We start from the raw sequence: 18923 nt of genomic DNA on the forward strand, positions 1-18923 counted from the left end.
GGTCAATTAATTTTTGGTCAATTAATTTCCAAAAATGCTCAATTAATTTCTTAGTGTAATTTAATAGAAAAAGATCATCTTTTCACACAAAAAAAGGTAGAAAAATTTGATATCTGTGTTCAAGAAGGAATGAAGAAAAGAAGAAGGACGGGTGGGACTCAATTGTTACCTATCACCATGTACAAAAATTAATTCAAAATGGGTGCCAGACCTCAACATAAAACTCCTAGAAGAAAATAAAATAGAAACTCTTAGTGATCTTAGGTCTGAAAAATTTTCTTAAATACGATATAAAAAGCATAGACTATAAAAGAAAAAATAAAACATTGGACTTGATCAAAATAAAAATGTATATGCTTCACAGAACATTTATGAAAAGCAAAAGGAAAGCCACCAACTGAGAGAAAATATTTTCAAAACATGTATCTAACAATGGACTTATATCTAGAATATATAAATAACTCTTACAACTTAATTATAAAACTAACCACCCAATTTTTAAATTGGACAAAAGAGTTGAACAGACATGTCACCAAAAAGATATATGGATGACAAATAAGCATGTGAAAAGATACCTAGCAGCAGTAGTCACTGTGGAATGCAATGAAACCACCATGAGATAGCACTACACACCCACTGATGCGACTAAAATTGAAAGGACTGAGCACACTAACGATGGTAAAGATGTAGATTGCTGGAATGTTCATAAACTATTACTCATAAACTGGTGGGAATGTGAAATGGTACAACCACTTTGGAAAGCAGTTTGGAAATGTCTTCTAAAATTAAACAACTACTTACCATATGACTCTGAAATTCCACTCCTAAATATTTACCAGAGAGAAATTAAAACATATGTCCACAGAAAGACTTGTGCTCAAATGTTCACAACAACTTTGTTTGGAATAGCCAAAAACTGAAAATAAGACAAATCTCCTTCACCATGGCAGCTGATAAATGAATTATGGCATATCCATGCCAATGACTCCTAAATTTATATCTTCACTCTTTCCAGTACAATGTTATTTTGTATATGTGGCACTTTAGAATAAGGAGAAAACAAACTAAGATTGGCTACTACCTGAATTGCCAAAAACATAAAAGACACTTACTGGCACCTGTAGTCCTTGTATTTTCTTCTTTTTCTTTGACAGTTTCCTATCCTTGGTTAAAGTTTTTGCTCTGATACATGCTGACTGCCTGATCTCCGAAGATCTTAAAAGACCTATAAGGGAAATGGTTTACAAGAGAATGTTTAAGGTAGTACAGGGAATTATTTTGTTTTACAGAAAGGACTGAGAGAATGGGGAAATGAGAATGCAATCAAAAGTCATAGACTTATTTTTAAATAGTAGCAATGCAAAAGATTCAATACCGAGGTTTGTTTTTAATATTTACTTCTTACTTTTAATGTTACAGATCTTCAATTTCTCCTCCTTGTGGAATTTCAAACTATGACTTCTAACGAAGGGCCTGTGTCTGTGGACAGGGTTGATCCAAAAGGACATGTTTGGCTGGAGCCCTGGTCCCACCTCTGAGCAGTCATTACTCTGGACCAGTTCTGCTGAGTTATCAGATAGGGATCTGTCGAGGATCTGCCTCCGGTATCGTCCACTCTGATTGGAGTCACTCTTCCAAGTGGAGGCCAAGCAGGTTTGCCATTTTTTCTTGATACTAAACACACCAGTTTCATCACCTTCTGAAAATGCCCAGTTCACATATCCACATCTAGTTCGCGTGTTCTGAGCTTGGGAAGGGAGGGAGGCCACTTTCATGGGTGCAGGTGTGCAAATCACAGTCGATAGAACCTGCTCTCCCCTGTCATGTCTGCCTGGTATTTGAACAATTGGATCACACGGCACCTTGGGTTCAGCCACTGAGCCCTGATCTGAGACCACTGGGGTCTGCCAACTCAGATGAACAGGGACCTCACTCTGGATGACTTGTGCAGTTGCCAGCACACCTGTACCTGCTTCCACAGATGGTCTGGACAGAGGCAAGTCAGTTTCTGCAGAAAAAGGAACTTGCTTTCGATAAGAAGGGACCAGAAGAAATCTTCCATATTTTGGGTGTGTTTGCCTGTCAACGGATACCCTAGAAGCAACTATACTCTTTTCTGTTTCTTGCTGTTCCTGGTCATTTCTTAAATGTGAAGTCTCTCTCTGACTGTCTGTAATGTCAAGAAGGGGCCCCCTCTGCACTCTTGGAGGGTGCTGGCCTCTGGCCAGGCTCCGCAGCAAAGAAGAGGGCATGCTATAGTACTGGTATTTCTTCTCCCCAGAGATCTCCACGTTGCCTAGAACCTTTGCACAGATAACATTGCTCCAGCTGTGGGGAAGTTTTCTGCAAGTAGAATACTCTCTGTTGGCCAGGAGAGCCTCGTCCTCTTGTAAGGTGTCAACAGCAGAAAGGACTTTTAGGGTATCCACTGTCAGGGCAGAGAGGTCCTGCAGGTGTCCCACCTGGCTGTCCAAAGACAGTAAGGAGTCCTTTATAAAAGATACTTTTTCATTCATTTCTTTCAGTTGGAAGTACATCTCTGTAACCCTAATGGTAAAGGGAGGAAGAAAACCAGTTAACACATTAAGCATTCCAACGGGAATTTGCCTTCTGCCATCTTCTCTCTCTAATAGGTACTCTCTCTAATAGAGTCTCATCCCAGGCAATCTTAACCACTCCTATAATTCCCACTATCACCTCAATGTGGGAAAACTACGGATCTACATGTGTAGCCATTATTTCTCTCTAATATTTCAGAACCACATCCCTAGTTTCCTGCTAGTTATCCCTTCAATCATGCCACCAATCAGCCCATTTATGTTCCTTCATATAGTCATTAATTTATCTGCAAACAATTGAACATCTCCTACTGGCAAGCACTGTGTTAATTTGGTAGGGAAAGAAGATCCTGAGGTAGAAACCAGAATGACAAGAACAGAATCAATAACAAAATATGCAATTAGAAAAAAATGTATAGATCTTAAAAGAAAACTTCCAAGTCTACAGTTCAACTACGCTTTTCCCAAATTTCAAACAAAACCTACTTTAAAAGACCTACATTCAGAGAAAACCTGAGGCAAAATTTTAAAATGATTTTGAATACTTGAACCCAACAATATGACGTCCAGCCACTGATTCATATAAAAGCAACACAAGACATCTTCAGCTACGCAAGCACAAAAGTAAACTGCAAGCAGAGTCAAATTAAATGTAATAACTGATTTCATTTAGAGAGAGAAAAAGAAGGAAGAAAGTGTTGATTAATATTGATCTGTAAATATCTCTGTATGTGACTGGGTTTTGTTTAGTGTCCCCCAAAAGAGATATGTTGAAGTCCTAACCCCCAGTACCTCAGAATGTGGCCTTACTGGGAAATATCATCTTTACAGAGGTAATCGAGCTAAAATAAGGTCATTAGGGTGGGCCCTAAGCCAGTATGACTGGTGTCCTAATAAAGGGGAAATTTGGACACAGAGGGAAGATGATGTAAAGATACACAGGGAGAAGATCATCCTATGACTGGAGTGATGCATCTATAAGCCAAGGGACCAAGGATTGCCAACAAACCAGAATCTAAAGAGGTTCTCCCCGAGAACCATCAGGAAAAGCATGTTGCTGCAGGCAAGCTGATTTTGGACTTCTAACCTCCAGAACTATGAGACAATAAATTTCTGTTTTTGTAAGACACTCAGTTTTTGGTTCTTTGTTATGGCAACCGTAGGAAACTAATAATGGTTATCTAAGTTTATGAATGTAATTAATTACAAAATATATCAGATTTGGTTACATAAAAATAAACACATACACATAAAAATATAATACAAAATTTTAAAACAAAATAAGTTGGAAATTATTCTAACAAATATCATGAGGTGTTGGTATCCGTTAATAAATCAAAAGCTTTTACAAATTGTAGTGGGCAAGAAATTACAGACTCCAAAGGACATGAACAGACAATTCACAAAAGATAAAATATGACAGATAAGGAAACATGATATAATATTCAACCTCGTTATGTAAACACACAAGTCTGAAACATTGGGACATTCAACTAGACAACATATATAAAGAGGCTATAATTTCACTATGCTAAAGCATATAGATATTCTTTACATTATGGGATAGAATATTATGGAGCCATTAAAAATCATACTTATATCGTTAACAGTCATTTCCTTAGGCTATTTCTGGTGGTGGGTGGGGGTCTCTTAGGTTCTGCATGATATACTTTTAAATTTGATATAAAAACTTTATAAGTAGAGAAACAATACAAATGAAAAACTGTTTACACAGACTGATAAATTTGAAGAGCTGTTTTTGATGTATAAGGGGTGACAAAATACAAATTGTGTAATTTTGAATATATATATATATATACACACATATATATATATATATATATATATATATATATATACATATATATATATGACTAAATGTAAAAGGACCAAAATTTTCACAGTGGTCTCTGGTTTATAACATCGTTTCATTCTTTTCTTCCCATTTTATTCTTTTATTTGAAGGAAGGAGTATACTTACCAATTTTTTAATAATGAAAATCTTTAATAAACTGGAATAAAGTAAAAAAAACAGCAAGGGAGGGAATCTAACTAACAGTTTAGTGGCTGATATGACTATATGCAGAAATAAAAAATGATCCCCAGTCTTATCTGGGGCCTGGGAGAAGAAGTGATTATACCACTGAAGAGCTTAGCACTCAACTGTAGCAAGTACTTCCCAAAATACTGTTAAGACATCCCCTCTCCTAAGATCCCCTCAAGTCCCATAAATATCTTCCATTTCTTCTTTCTGGGACTTTTGCACATAGGAATTAAATAAAAAGGAGGGTGGTATTTTCCATTTTTATTATAATCTATGCAGGTAGAACACTCTCTTTCTCATGTCTGCTATAGAATTCAACTTCTATAACTCAATAGAAGCTTAATAAATGCTTCGTGACCTTCTGGAACCTGCAAAACTAGAATTGGCAAGGCTGATGAGGGAAGGAACACAAAATATATGTATATTCCCTTCCAAATATGCTTAATTAGAACCTCTCCATCTAGTGCAGTGTTTCATCTAATTCAAAAACAGTACAGTCTGAACAGCAGTAATGGAGACTCATTAAGTTCCATTAGCAGCAGTCACATCAAATGGATACAATAGAAATCAGCAACTATTCACAGCAACAGGTAACATGCTACAATAAAGACCTGTTAGACAAATAACCTGGTCACCCTCAAATCCAGTCCTCCTGCTTTTATAGGCACTTATTTTCTAAAGCATTATGTCCTGTGAAACACACTTTAATTATATGCCTTGACCACCAACTACATTAATTTAATCTAGCCTTTCGGTCATCCTGACACATAAAATACATTCTTACAATTTTAGTTTCCCCTGTGCAAGGTTTGTGGGTGGAAGGAAGACCAGGATGGTTATTGTTTTATTGTGGGCCTTTGGAGAAGATATTTTAAAATGAGACGATAACAAGTATAATTATAATCATCATGACAATTATAATACTCACTGAGTACTCACTACGTGCCAGGCATTTTACAAAGCCTCTATATGATTATTTTATTTAATCCACATGACAACCCTACAAGGTAAGCATTACTATTATTAACCCTTTCATGAAAAGAGGTTAGGTCACATGGTCAGTCCTACGGTCGGTGATAGAGGGAGGCTCAGACCCAGCCACTGAGCTCCAGCACCTCCCAGCAACTCATCTGGGATCCAGGCAAAGTTCTTTTGGGGGGACCTAGAGTCCTGTGAAGTGTTAAATGAATTACATCAACATTTCCCATGCTGGTAAGTGTTTGGCCACAAATGTTCCTCGATAAGTTTTCATAGCCAAATAATAACAGGCCCTGCTCAAACTATAACTCTACTGAGTCACAATGCACATTGCTCAAGTGTTGGAACTTCTCTAAAAAAAAAGTAGCATTTCCCAAATACAACATACTCAAACATGTTTAATATACAGAAATACCTAGTTAGCATCTTACTCCATAGAACAGAGGGAAAAATGCTAGCTTACTACTAGGTCGAAAAGTAGCTGGCATTCCAAGTAGAGAAAGTAAGATATAAAACAGCCTTAATATGTTCTCTTTTTCTACTTTCACAACTCACTTAATTCTATAAGGACATAGGTGATCTCTTCTTTAAAGGTAGGCAAACATGCAGCTATCCTCCGAATCTCCTTCCCCTCCCTCTTTAAATGACCACTCAGTTACCTCAGAAAAATATTCTTTCCTCCCTCATTTGTGACCTCCCCAGAAATAACCTCAACAAGAGTAATCATATAAAAGAGGGCTGGTAAAATAGTTCTCGCTATCAGAGGGAATATTGATTATGTTTTGAAGTAAAATTAGAGCTTCATAATTGAATTCTAAAGCCTTTGAAAACATCTAGAATATGGTTCATAATTTATCTTCTAATTTTTCTCTACTCAAATCTCCAAAAAAACTATTCAAGAGAAATATAATTGTCTATGATGATTAATGATGTTAGGGTTATTATTATTATTATTATTATTATTATTATTATTATTGAATTAGTTGTTTGTAAATGTCTGGTTCTAAAGTTTTCACTCTGTAGTCTCTTGACTCATCATACTACCTTCCCCTAGTTTTCCATATACTCCTCTGATCCATTCATTTTAGTCTTCTCCATGAGTTTCTCTTCCTCAGTCCATTACACAGGTGTTGGCATCTCTCAGGGCTATACCTTCAGCGCACCGAGTTTCTTCCCTGTACATGCTTTCTGGGCATAATCACTTCCTCTGTCATAGTTTTATTGTTTTTATAATAAGCAGATGACTCCCAAATCTTGTTCAATTCAAACTTTGCCTCAGGGCTTCAGATTCACACATCTCCAGCCTCCCAGACATCTCTGGCTACATGTGCCACAAGAGTGTCAGACTCAGCAAATCTAAACTTTGTTGCTTCCCACCCTTTTGTACATTCTTTATCTTGGTGGTGCCATCTTTCACTTAATTACCCCTGCTACTGATTGCAGACTCATCCTGGACTGCAACCTCTCCCTCAGCTCAATATTCAATCCCTAACTCACCTCATGAATTGTCCTTTCTAAATATGTCTTTATCTATCCCCTCTGCTATGGCCTGAGTTATTGTGTCCTACTAAATGTCATATGTTGAAATCTTAACGCCCAAATGTGATGGCATTAGGAGATAGGGCCTTCGGGGTGGTTATGTCATGAGGGTGGACTGCTCATGAATGAGACTGTGCTCTTATAAGAGAGATCCCACAGAGTTCCCTAGCCCCTTCCACCATGTGAGGACACAAGAAGTCAGAGACCCAGCAGAGGGCCCTCACCAGACCACGCTGGCACCCTGATCCCAGACTTCCAGCCTGCAGAACAGTGAGCAATAACTTCCTGCTGCTTATAAGCCACGCAGCCTGTGATATTTTGTTATAGTAGCCCAAACGGGGCAAGATACCCTCTTTTCAACCCTTGGGACTCATCCATCTTCTGCATCAATCTCTCAGGTGGTCGCTCTACCAATTTTGATTCCTCAAATCCACTCTATAACTGAAGAAATCTGCCTAGAAGGTAAATCTTTCCTTATGACTGACCACCTAAAATTCTTCCTTAGTTTATACTATAAAGTAAGGGTCTTTCCACGATCTTGTTCATAATCTTAGGAGTAGAAGGGGTTATCTTGATCCCATCTTATCTACTTATTCCCCTTTTCTTAAGGTTTGGAAGGAAATTTGTATTTAAAAAGGAATCATACTCAAAATTTTGGGAGCCTGTGTTTATATACTCGTAGATAACTTTCACTGCAGCCTTACTATCTACCAGCTCTCTACCACATAGTTCATCTGCATCATCTCATGTAATCCTCACAGCAGCTCTTAACAGGTAGTCTGTTTTCACTCCCATTTTACAGATAAGAAAACCAAGGCCCAGAGTAAATTTTCCCAAGGACGTATAGCTAGGAAGTGGCAGAAGGAGGACTTTCTCCGAGCTCTGTAAACCCATATCTGGGAATGTTTCATACAAAACTAAGAACCATGCTGGCCTACAGGAATCAATGAGCATAGCTGTAAAAAAAAAAAGGCAGCATGTATGGAAGAGGGAAAAGGAAGCTCATAGAGCTCTGGCCTAAAGACGTTAGTTAAGTAAAATAGAATTTTCTGGATTCACATATCTTTATTTAATAGTTAATTTTCTTCTCAATATTAAAATTTGATCTGAAACTCAATCAGCTACCTAAACACATATTTACATAAATATGCTATCAATAGACAAGTCCAGAAATACAATATGCCCATAATGAACCATTTAGAAACCTCTAAATGTTATTCCGTTTTAAACAAAGCCATATATAAGGATTAACTATCTATTTGGACATCAGAAAAATACATACATAATTAGGTATCACATTTTATAGTCAGGTCCATGTATAGTCAAAAATGAAGGAACACATTTAACTTCTGTCAATTTGCTTCCAGTTAAGAGAGCAGTTCTATGTTTTAAAAAGTGCCCATCAGCACATGCTGTCCTCCATATTTTAACACAACGCTATGTACCCACAATTAGTAGTACAATTAGTAGTACAGTTTCTGAATATATTCACTCTCTCCAACACATCTCCTCTCTTCTCAAACCTCTGAATGGCCTTCCTGCAGTGACCACCCAAAATTACACATGCCCACAGGCATTCTCAGCTGATGACTCTACCATGACAACTGTTCTCAACCCTAGCTGCATCCGCTTGCACACTGGCCATGTTCTCTCCTGGCCTCCTGCTCCATTAAGCCCCTCCGAGAGAAATTCCCGTAAGCAGATCACCTCCTCTCTCCCACTCCAGCAGGTTCGCCCTTGCTGGTGGACCATTTCCAGGACCATCCACAATTCTGTTGGTAACTTCACATGAAACAAAACAGAAGAACCTTACCATGTCCCCAGATGCCCCGCCCCTTGCTTCCCTTCACAGAAAAACTTCCCACAAAGCTGTCTGTAATTGCTGTCTCCACTTCTCTTCACCCTCCGCCCTTCACCCACTTCAGCCATCCATTCCACTTCACAACAATGGCTGGTCAGGCGCCCTGAGAACTTCATGCCTCCTGATGCAACCAGCATGGTACACTGGACCTCCCCCGGGCCTGCGGGCTGCTCCTGGACTCACCTGGCTGCCTGAGGCACCTGCATTTTCTGCTCCTTCCACCAGGTGCACCATGCCACCACATGTCTCTGTCTGGTACACCTCCCTCGGGCCTCTCCTCCTCAATCTCTTCACATCGACCTTCCTGCACCAGACTACCCAAAACAGTTCAACCCAACCCCCAATACCAGCAGACCCCTTGCCACCATTGTTTTCCATTCCTTTATGCTAATTTTTCTTCATTGCTCCTTTACTACCTAACATTAAATTCCCTATTTCTTTTATGTGTTTCCTTGTTTATTTTTTTGTCCCCCACCCCCCACACTCTTCCACCTGTACACACTAGAATGTAAGTCCTATGAAGTCAGGGACTCCTGTCTCGTATACACCATTTACCTCCAGTAAACAGGATAGTAACTGGAACAGAGCAGATGTTCAATAAACATGGATCAATTATATGTACATTATGTGCTACTTGAGAACGTTTTAGAGAGCTTAAACCTCTGGATTTTTTAAGTAGATCTTTGTACCTTTTTAGACATTCTAGAGAATTGGGTTTGGGTAGCAGTTTGGGGACGGAAAAATACATATAATCTTTTACCTTTCTGATGTCACTCGGATTCGCTCCTCACAACTACAATTCAGGCCTTCCATCTTCTCATGGAAGTATTTTTCCACACACTGTTCTTCAAAATCGTGAAGCTTTTTCAGATCCTCCCTACTCAGGTAGAGTTCTGTGAAAATAGGTATGGTACATAAAAAGTATCATTATTCACTTTCAGTAGGAAGTCAATACAATGTGTGAGTGGCTTTTCTTCCACTTGTGTTGAAATTTGATAGACTGAAGCTTGTATGATAAAACTTTGCTGCCTTGTCAGACTGTAGTCCCAGTATTAAGGGGTAAGCAGCATGTATTAAGTATTAAGGGGGAACAACTGGAAACGCCAGTCTGGGTCTCTCTTTTTGTTCTATAAACAGGGATGGGAGTGTGAAGATGGCACATGTGGAACAGACACTTTCTCTTCAATATTTTCACAGGTTAGAATGTTTTTACACATTAAGAAAAATTCACTATACAATTGACCCTTGAATGTGAGGGTTAGGGCACCAACCCGTACTCAGTCGAAAATCCACACATAACTTTCAATTCCCCCAAAACTGATTGTCTTTCCCCACCCCACCCCCACCAACAGTTTTATCTCTCAAAATGGCAATGAGTAACCTATAGGTTAAAATCATGGCTAGAAGTCAAAGTCTTTTGACAGTAATCCAGTATGTATAAGAAAGTTTTAATTTGTTACACTGAGTTTGCATACACTAAGTTCTTCTGTTGAAAAAAAACAACATATTATTACCAGTCAATAGCCAATTAAGGCTACCCACCTTCCCTAACAGAATTATAATTAAATTCATTAAAAGACACATCATTTGGTGATATTTTGAAGCTAATGCAATTCTTGTCAAACTTCAGCAATCATTCAGGCTACCACCTTGGCTCTCACTCTGACCTAACAGGAAAATACGTATTATAAGCAAGTTTCCAATACTTGGAAAATATAAAAATAGTGTTACAAAAAGGATAAAATGAGAAGTTCTCTTCTTTCAATAATTTCACTTACATTAGAGGGGGAAGCCATTAGAGTTCTACAGAATTTATTAGAAGTGAAAATGTTCCAATATTTTCCAATAATACAAAAGATAAAAATATTAATTCTGAATTGAAAAACATGGCAAAAAGAAAACAATACTCAACCATAAAATATGTTCACAACTCAAATGCACAATGTTTTCTGATTTTATGGTGTGGAAAACTTTCAAATACTAAAAAAAATCCAGTATCCCTCTAACACTAAATTAAAGAATCTCCCACCATGTTTCCCCAAAAATAAAACCAGGTCTTATATTAATTTTTGCTCCAAAAGACACAGTAGGGGTTTGGTTCAGAGGATGTCATTCTGAAAAATCATGCTAGGGCTTATTTTCCGGTTAGGTCTTATTTTTGGGGAAACAAAGTATGAACAAGAAACTTCACAGTTGTCATGATTTGAACCTTCTGTGAATTCGTGAGAGCAAACAATCCACAGAGCAATTCTAGTAACAGGTGCAGCTTGTAGCCTATGGCGCATTCTTGGGACTGTCCGCAAGGTGGCACTGCTGCAACATATGCAAAGGTCTTGATCTTCAATACAGAGAGAGGATCGGAAGCAATCTTACAAAAATTCAAGAATTTCCCAGAGCTTGAGATGAACAGAACATTTTCTTAAGTGTTATACCAGAATCACCCTATAAGCCCAGATCAAGGTGAACCCAGGAAAGGTTCTTTGTTATGGTGCTAGGAAATCTGGCCAAATCCTAGTTAATTCCAGTATCTCTCAATTGGTTCACATTCTACTATTAGGTTGCAATGGTTCTGCAGCCAGTGCCTGGGATGGCACTCTATTAGAAGCCTAAAACTTGCAGTATAATTATAAGTCTTTAAATTAACTTCAGTTGTGCTTTGGCTTCCTGATAAAGACTGAATCTCTTGTGGGGGGAAAAAAGAAAAAGAAAAATAATTCTCCAAAGTGACTCAAGAGGAGAAAAACACTTCACACAGCCAACTACCAAAAGCAAAAGCATATTACCCTGACAATCTTGCAAGAACATCTGTCCCCCGAAGAACTCACCAAAATGTATAAATAAATACTCCACAACCCCTTATCTGAAACTCATGGAACCAGATGTGTTTTAGAATTTAGATTTTTTTTTCTAGTTTTAGAAAAAAACTTAAAAAGTAAAAGAGTGGTAAATGATGCAAACTCTTTACTTGGGGTCAGAGAAGTCCCCTGTAATGAGACACATTACTATTTCTGCAGCAAAATCGATGAATATTCACACTACATGGGATAAAGAGAATAAATAGCTTCACGTTAGTCCCATAAGCTACTTCTGCCCAAGTGAGTCTTTCCACAATTTATAAAGAAAAAAAGACTTTCCATTTTCAGAGGTACTTTTGATTTAGAAATTGGAATAAAGGATTGTGGATTTATGCCAACTATTTCCTCTATATCTAGGAATTATCTAGAAATGGGCCTGGTATCAATTGTGGAATTGCTTGAGAGGAACTACAGAAGATCTACATAATCACAAAAAAGAATGTTCTCCTCATATGACAATTAGTATGACCATCATATCATGCAGTCAAAATATGAGTGAGCAAAATGAGCGAGGATAATCTCAAAATATGTAGACTGAAGCTTTGGAGATAGAAAGAGAGAGAGAGAGAGATTGAAGATGTAAAACATCCATTCAGAATCACCTCCGTATGCAGTAGATTAGAGGACAAAAGAACCCTGATTCTGGTTAATACGTTAATCAAAAAGTCTTGTTTATCTATCTCCCTCAGAGCACAAGGCCTTCTGTAACTCCTTCCTATTTGGATTCCATCTTCAACAATGGGGAAATGAATATGGATCATTGTAACTACTCTCTAGGAGTTATTCTAATGAATTCTCACATCAGCAGAGAAAACACAGGTATTCTGGGTGACTTAAAACCTTTACACAGTCAAGCAGAGATTTTGTTCCTACCTATTTTTTTTTCAAAGTATTGATTAATCTTGGCAAAAAGCACTACAACCACACAATGAGATCAATGTATTTACTTAGACCTGCATCCTCAGCTGTTACTCTATTGTCAGTTAACTCCCAGAGCCTTCCATCCTGTGCCCTGAATTTAACTGCCAATGGTCCAGTGTGTCTTCAACCTTGCATCTCCATTCTTTACTCTCTTCCTCCTGTGCCACCAAGGAAAACTTACTTAATCCAACATCACCCTCTTCTTGGTCATTTGGAGCTCGACGATGACAAAGACGGCGCAGGAAGAGACCAATATGACTGAGCAGAATGAAAGGTGGAGGCAGCCAAAGCTTCTCATGGTAAGTCATGATGTAGCGATAGCGATTGTATTTCCACAGTTTGTTTGAAATGGATTTCATATCTAGATAAACGTTACTGTAAGTTGTAGTAAGAAAGGGACAATGCGTTAATACAAAAATCCTGAAATATAATAGATTTTTTCCTTTTTTTCCAGGTTTTATGATTGGTTCATCTGACATTACTAGCAATTAGCCAATAAAAACAATATGCATTGCATTTCAGATTCTTCTTCCACAAAACAAAATACATTAATCACTTTCTACAATAAAATATGCTAATCAAAATAGTAGACAAAAGGTAGAAATTAAAATCAGGGAGAAGAAAATGCTAACATTTTAAAAAAGATAGTGCCATCTGGAACTCAACACTATCTTTGGTTCACCATGTCTTCTCACATAAAAAACTTTTCAGTCCACAATTCGTCATTCATGGTTAACAGCTTCATTTTTAATTTTTAATTGGGGAATATTGGCAAACAGTGTGTTTATTCAGGACCCATCAGCTCTAAGTCAAGCCGTTGTTTTCAATCTAGTTGTGGAGGGCCCAGCTCATTGGCCCATGTGGGAATTCAACCAGCGACCTGGGTCTTATGAGCACTGCACTCTATCCAACTGAGCCAACTGGCCGTCCCAGTAAACAGCTTTCATGTTCCTCTATATGAGCAACCTTATGAAGAGGTTCTCCTAATGTCGCACGTGAAAACTGCTAGAATAAGCCTACTTAAAACACCCAAATAAAAGAATATTAATGAAGAGAAAGAGACAGGGGGAAACAATCAATTCATCCTAAAATAAACCAATAAGCAGAGCTTCTATTTAGAAGGTAGATATATTACTCAGATTAACTTTACAATAAAAGTAACTCTCGTTGGTAGGCCACCTTGGATTTTCCATTTAATTACATCAATTATAATATGAAGATAGTGTGATAAATATATTGATATTACAGAATTTGCATCGGAGGTTCTGGTGGGTGGTAGTTGGAGGTTCTGGTGGATGGTAGTTATTCTAAAACACCATTTTATCCTTAACTATTTACCTTTAAGTCTATAACATGATGGGAGAGAGGGGATTGTCACAATAGAATGTCCATCTTAACATTTTTTTAGACTAATATAAAATTGAGTCTCTTTAGAGAAAATGGCAGAGATGTACATAAGGAGGGCAGCCACATTTAGCAAAATAAAGATATAGGCAACCTTAAACTGGAGTAATAATAAAGAAAAGGAACCAGAACTATTCTGCAGAAAACCAGCTTAGGATAAGAGGAGGGGGAACATACCTATCACAGAGTCCACAAAGTAGATGAAGGAAACGTATATAACTGGGTTTTAACAGTGGTTCTCGGAGTGTGGTGAGTGAACCAGCAGCAACAACATCACCTAAAAACTTGTCAGAAACGCAAATTCTTGGGTCCTACCCCAGAACCACTAAATTAGAAACTCTGCAGGTAGATATTATAGCAATCTGTATCTCAGCAAGCCCTGCTGGTAATTCTGCACGATCAAGTTTAAGAACCATCAAATTACATGCTACTGCCACTCCACATGTGACTGTAGCCTGTCCACCAGCAGGTGACAATATTCACAGTGTATTTCAGGTTCTTTGTAATTATTGGTATAAAGAATCTGGAAAGGGCCCCCAGACAAGTAGTGAGAGCTTGGATTTCTCAGCTCACTTGGTTCTCAATGTGTTTATCTCTGAAGTGAGAAAACTGGTCTCTGTGAGGATTTCTCAACCTCTCTTTTGATACCTGATGTTTTTGTGAATCAAAAAATCTCATGTCCTTTTCTTAGTATTATTTGAAATATCAAAAATAGCTATAATAACTAAATACCAACAAATTTTAAAGTTCATAAAATGCTGGGGCTAAAAGTAATGATAGCTATTATACAATCTTGTAAAAAGCAGGAAGATATACATATAATATATGTTATATATGTATATGTGTCATTTTTTTAAGTATTCTAATTTATTTTGCCTCCCTCCAGGCTTTATCTTCTCTACTTTCTTTATTTAGATTCCATGCATTGATTTCCCTTTTCTTATCTTTTCAGTGTTTGGGATAAATTCTTGAGCAAAAAAGTCAAAAAACAACAACAAAAAACAGCCTAACTTGTCCTTGTGGAGCTTATATTCCAGTAGATAAGCCAGAAAACAGAAAAAACACAGTATGTACATTATAAAACATATTTACGTAAAGAAAGAAAGAAAAAGTGTGTAAAGAAAGAAAAGTAAGAAGGACCAGGCATACCAAGGAGATGGCTGAAGGAAATGGAGAGCAGTACCCTTTTAAATATCATCCTTAGGTTAGGCCTAATCAAAAGGGGGACCTTTGATCAAAGACTTGAAGGGGGTAAGGGAATGCACCCCATTGATACCTGGGAAGAGCATTCCAGACAGAGAGAACAGCAAGTGCAAACACACCTGTATTGTTTGAAAAACTGTGAGGGGCCAGTGTGGTGAGGAGAGGAATGTATTAGGGGGAGAGTAGTGCGACGTGTGATTTGAGAAGTAGAAGGGAAGCCAAATCACATGGGGCCCTCTAGGTCATGGTAAGAACTTTGACTTTTACGTAGAGGAAAATGGGAAACCACTGAAGAATCTGGAGCTGAGGAGTGACAGCATCCAACGTATGTCTATAAAGGGTCATTAGGGCTTCTGTGTTGATAAAAGAATATAGGGACCAAAGACAAAAGCACAGACATAAATGAGGAGGCTCTGTGGTAGAAGTGGGGTGGTAAGATGTGGCTGGATTGATGATCTCTTTGAAGGTAGAGTCAAAAAGTGTTCTGACAGTTTAGAGGTAGAAGTACTAGAGACATTAAGAATGACTCCAAGATTTTCGGTCCGAACAAACTGGAAAGATAGAACTTTGACAGAAACTTGTGGTCTTTCTAATAGATTTGGGAAAGACTAAAAGTAGAACAAGTATATATCGGATAGAAGGGAGGATCAAGAATTTGAACATTTAAAATTTTAGAAGTCTACTAAACAGCCAACTGGTAATGGAAGGGGGCAGTTAGATCTATAGGATTTAAGTTCAAGAAAAAGATTTGGGCTAGAGATAAAAATTACAACATATACAGGAAACTGGCCAAATCACCAAAGAAAGCATAAATAAAAGGCAAGCAAGGTCACGACCCAGGGACATTCCAATGTTGAAAGGGTAAGGATATGATGAGAACAAGTAAAAAGTGAGATAGAAGAAAGTAGATACGCTGCATTGAAAGCCAAGTGAAGAAAGAATATCAAGCATTCCTTGGCCAACTTTCAACCTCATCAACTGTCACTCTTCCATGATTCTAATGTATTATTTAATTACAATACATTATTTCCTTTCATTCTGCTTTTATGATACTTTCTATTTATTGTTTTGTCTCTTCTCATGCTCTGATGCCTCCTGCCAGTAATTTCATGCCCATATTCTAAAACCGCAGTAATAAGACATGGAGCACACAAAAAACAATGGCTACGTGCTCAAAACACATGTGAATCTACTCAAAACAACTGCCCACATTTTGACTTAAACACAATAACCATATTTAATTAAAGTAACCTACTTGAAGAAAGCAATTAACAGGTTCACCATGATGATATATTGCACAAAGAGGTAGACGGCTTGGAGGAATGGAGTAAGAAAAGAACCAGGAGGACAGGATGGCTCACTTGAACAAACTGCAAAAAAAGAATGAGATAAGATGAATCACAGTCCTATGACTCTAAATATTTAGCACATTAACAGCAGAATACCATAAAAAAAATTTTTTTATATTTTTAAGGTCCAGATGATTATTTTTCTCATTTTTTTTTCTCCGAGTACCTACAAAAGTTCAATTTCTGTATGATGACAAAATCTCCTACGCACCATCTATTTCTGATGCGTAGACTTCTCCATACATCATCCAATATGGCTCAAACACAATATCTCGAGCAAGGCTCCAAGATGGAGGTTCCTTTGGAGAAAGGATGGCCTTGCGTGCCACTCCAAAGCTCAGCAGGACTATGGCCATTATGATCACAATGTAGAACATGTTTGCTGTCTGTAAAAGTGTATAGCACAACCAGAATTTTACTACAGATTTGAAATTTAAAACAAATCAAATACTAGCAACCATCATAATTACACCTGCCAATAAATATATCTGTCTAGTTATTGACCAAAATGCCCTAGTCCATGAATAGCTGGATTTCCTTTGGCAAAACCATTTTGTTTTTGCTGTACAATATGTGTGTCATGTCAATGTGGTCTATGGAATAACACAAATTTACTAACAAAGAGAATTTGTACTTCTTTTTTTTAAGAAGTAATGAAATGTGAACAGATTTTGATTGGCTAATATCCAACTTTTCACCAATTGGGCCAGAGGTTAGGAAAAGAAAAAAATAGGGATACTCAAGTTAGTAAAATGGCTTCTTATTCCCACAGTTATCTTCAAGAACTAGTTGGAATCTGAGAAATGAATCAGGCAAAGAATCTGCTGAAGAATTCCACGCTACTGATCACCCTGATAAAGTGGAGGATCCCCAAAACAAGCAAAAAGCAACTGTGAAATGATGTTTGTTAAATCCAATGTTTCAAAACTGCCACTTAGTCTTTGTATTAAAAGTAAGCCTTATTGTTATAATACACAATAGAGGGCTGTTTATAGAACACTGAACTTTGTATTATAATTTTTAAGGCCTTTTTAAATAATTAATTTCACTTACTAAACATACATCAGCTCAACCCATTTGTTCACTATGGCAGAGAGAATTGTTCCATGAGTATTCTATTAGCTTTTCTACATTTCTTGCCCTTCCTTCCATGAGGCTGGGGCCATGTGACCTATTCTGGCCAATGAGCTATGGAGTGACAGTGAATTGGGTCACTTCTTGTCCAGAGCAGTTAGAAACCATAAGACTTTATCTGTCACTATCACGTCCTGTCATAGGAGACCTTAGAAGCCACATGTTGATGTTACTATGTCACAAGATGGAAGGATTCTGGATCCCTGAGTCACTGGGGAGAGGATGGCCGCCATGAGCACTCATTAAGCTTTGCATTAGGGAAAAAATAAACTTGTGCTAACTCGCTGATATATGTTAATCACCTCAGCATAGCTTATGTAATTAATACCAATGTCACGAAGACCAGAGAAGACATTGCTGGTCTAAGAGAAAAGTGCGAAGAAAAAGTCTATCTTTGGAATCCTGGAGGTTCTCCCTGTTCTGTCCTATTCCTTCATTTCAGCACTACCCTTCCTTCTCAAACACTTGCCAGAAGAAAAAGCAAAGATGATTTTGAGGTACTGTACTTCCTAGGGGGTGGTTCTTAGGCTCTGTGCAAAGTCATCTGGACAAGGCTAATAAAACTGCATAGTGAGTGCCAATGACAGACAGACCCAGGTGGCCCAGATTTGAATCCTGGCTCCCCTACTAATATTCTCAGAAATTTTACTTTACCTTCATTTCCTTATATGTAAAATGTGAATAATAGTACCTATCTCATAAAGTTGTTTTGAAAAGTAAATGAGTTAATATATTCAAAGTACTTATAAGAGTGTGTGGCCCATAGTAATTGCTAATTAAGAGTTGGATGGGGATGAAGAGATACAAAGATAAATCAATATTTTAGCAGAAAAATAGTATTGGTGGTAGCTCAGAGGCAAATTTGATTCAATCCCATATCATCTGGCCCTTACCCCAAAATGGTAAACTGAGAATCCTTATCAACTACCCAATATGCTATCCAAGGACATTTGTTAAATATGAGTTGGTGGTTATAAGAAAAGCAGTGATGAAATGATCTTGCTCCCTGTGCTTCTATAAACAATTTCAAAAGTTAAACTACTGAATGTGAACCATGAAATTAGGCAGAAGCATTAA

The 18923-nt window shown here is 37.7% G+C and overlaps 1 protein-coding gene across 4 annotated transcripts in view; it reads right to left on the minus strand.

Annotated features, from left to right (window-relative positions):
* TRPM6 (transient receptor potential cation channel subfamily M member 6) overlaps window positions 1-18923 on the minus strand; it is a 138580-nt gene that overhangs the window by 33085 nt on the left and 86572 nt on the right. For all 4 annotated transcript variants that reach the window (XM_019736695.2, XM_019736693.2, XM_019736694.2 and 1 more), the window contains exons 22-27: window positions 16924-17098; window positions 16619-16733; window positions 12938-13131; window positions 9741-9873; window positions 1406-2547; window positions 1113-1225 (exon numbers count right to left, since the gene is read on the minus strand). In XM_019736695.2, the coding sequence (XP_019592254.2) occupies window positions 1113-1225; window positions 1406-2547; window positions 9741-9873; window positions 12938-13131; window positions 16619-16733; window positions 16924-17098 (1872 nt within the window). The remainder of the gene's footprint in view (window positions 1-1112; window positions 1226-1405; window positions 2548-9740; window positions 9874-12937; window positions 13132-16618; window positions 16734-16923; window positions 17099-18923) is intronic.

The sequence above is a fragment of the Rhinolophus sinicus genome, linkage group LG04 (assembly GCF_036562045.2).
Source record: "Rhinolophus sinicus isolate RSC01 linkage group LG04, ASM3656204v1, whole genome shotgun sequence".
Classification (NCBI taxonomy): Eukaryota; Metazoa; Chordata; class Mammalia; order Chiroptera; family Rhinolophidae; genus Rhinolophus; species Rhinolophus sinicus.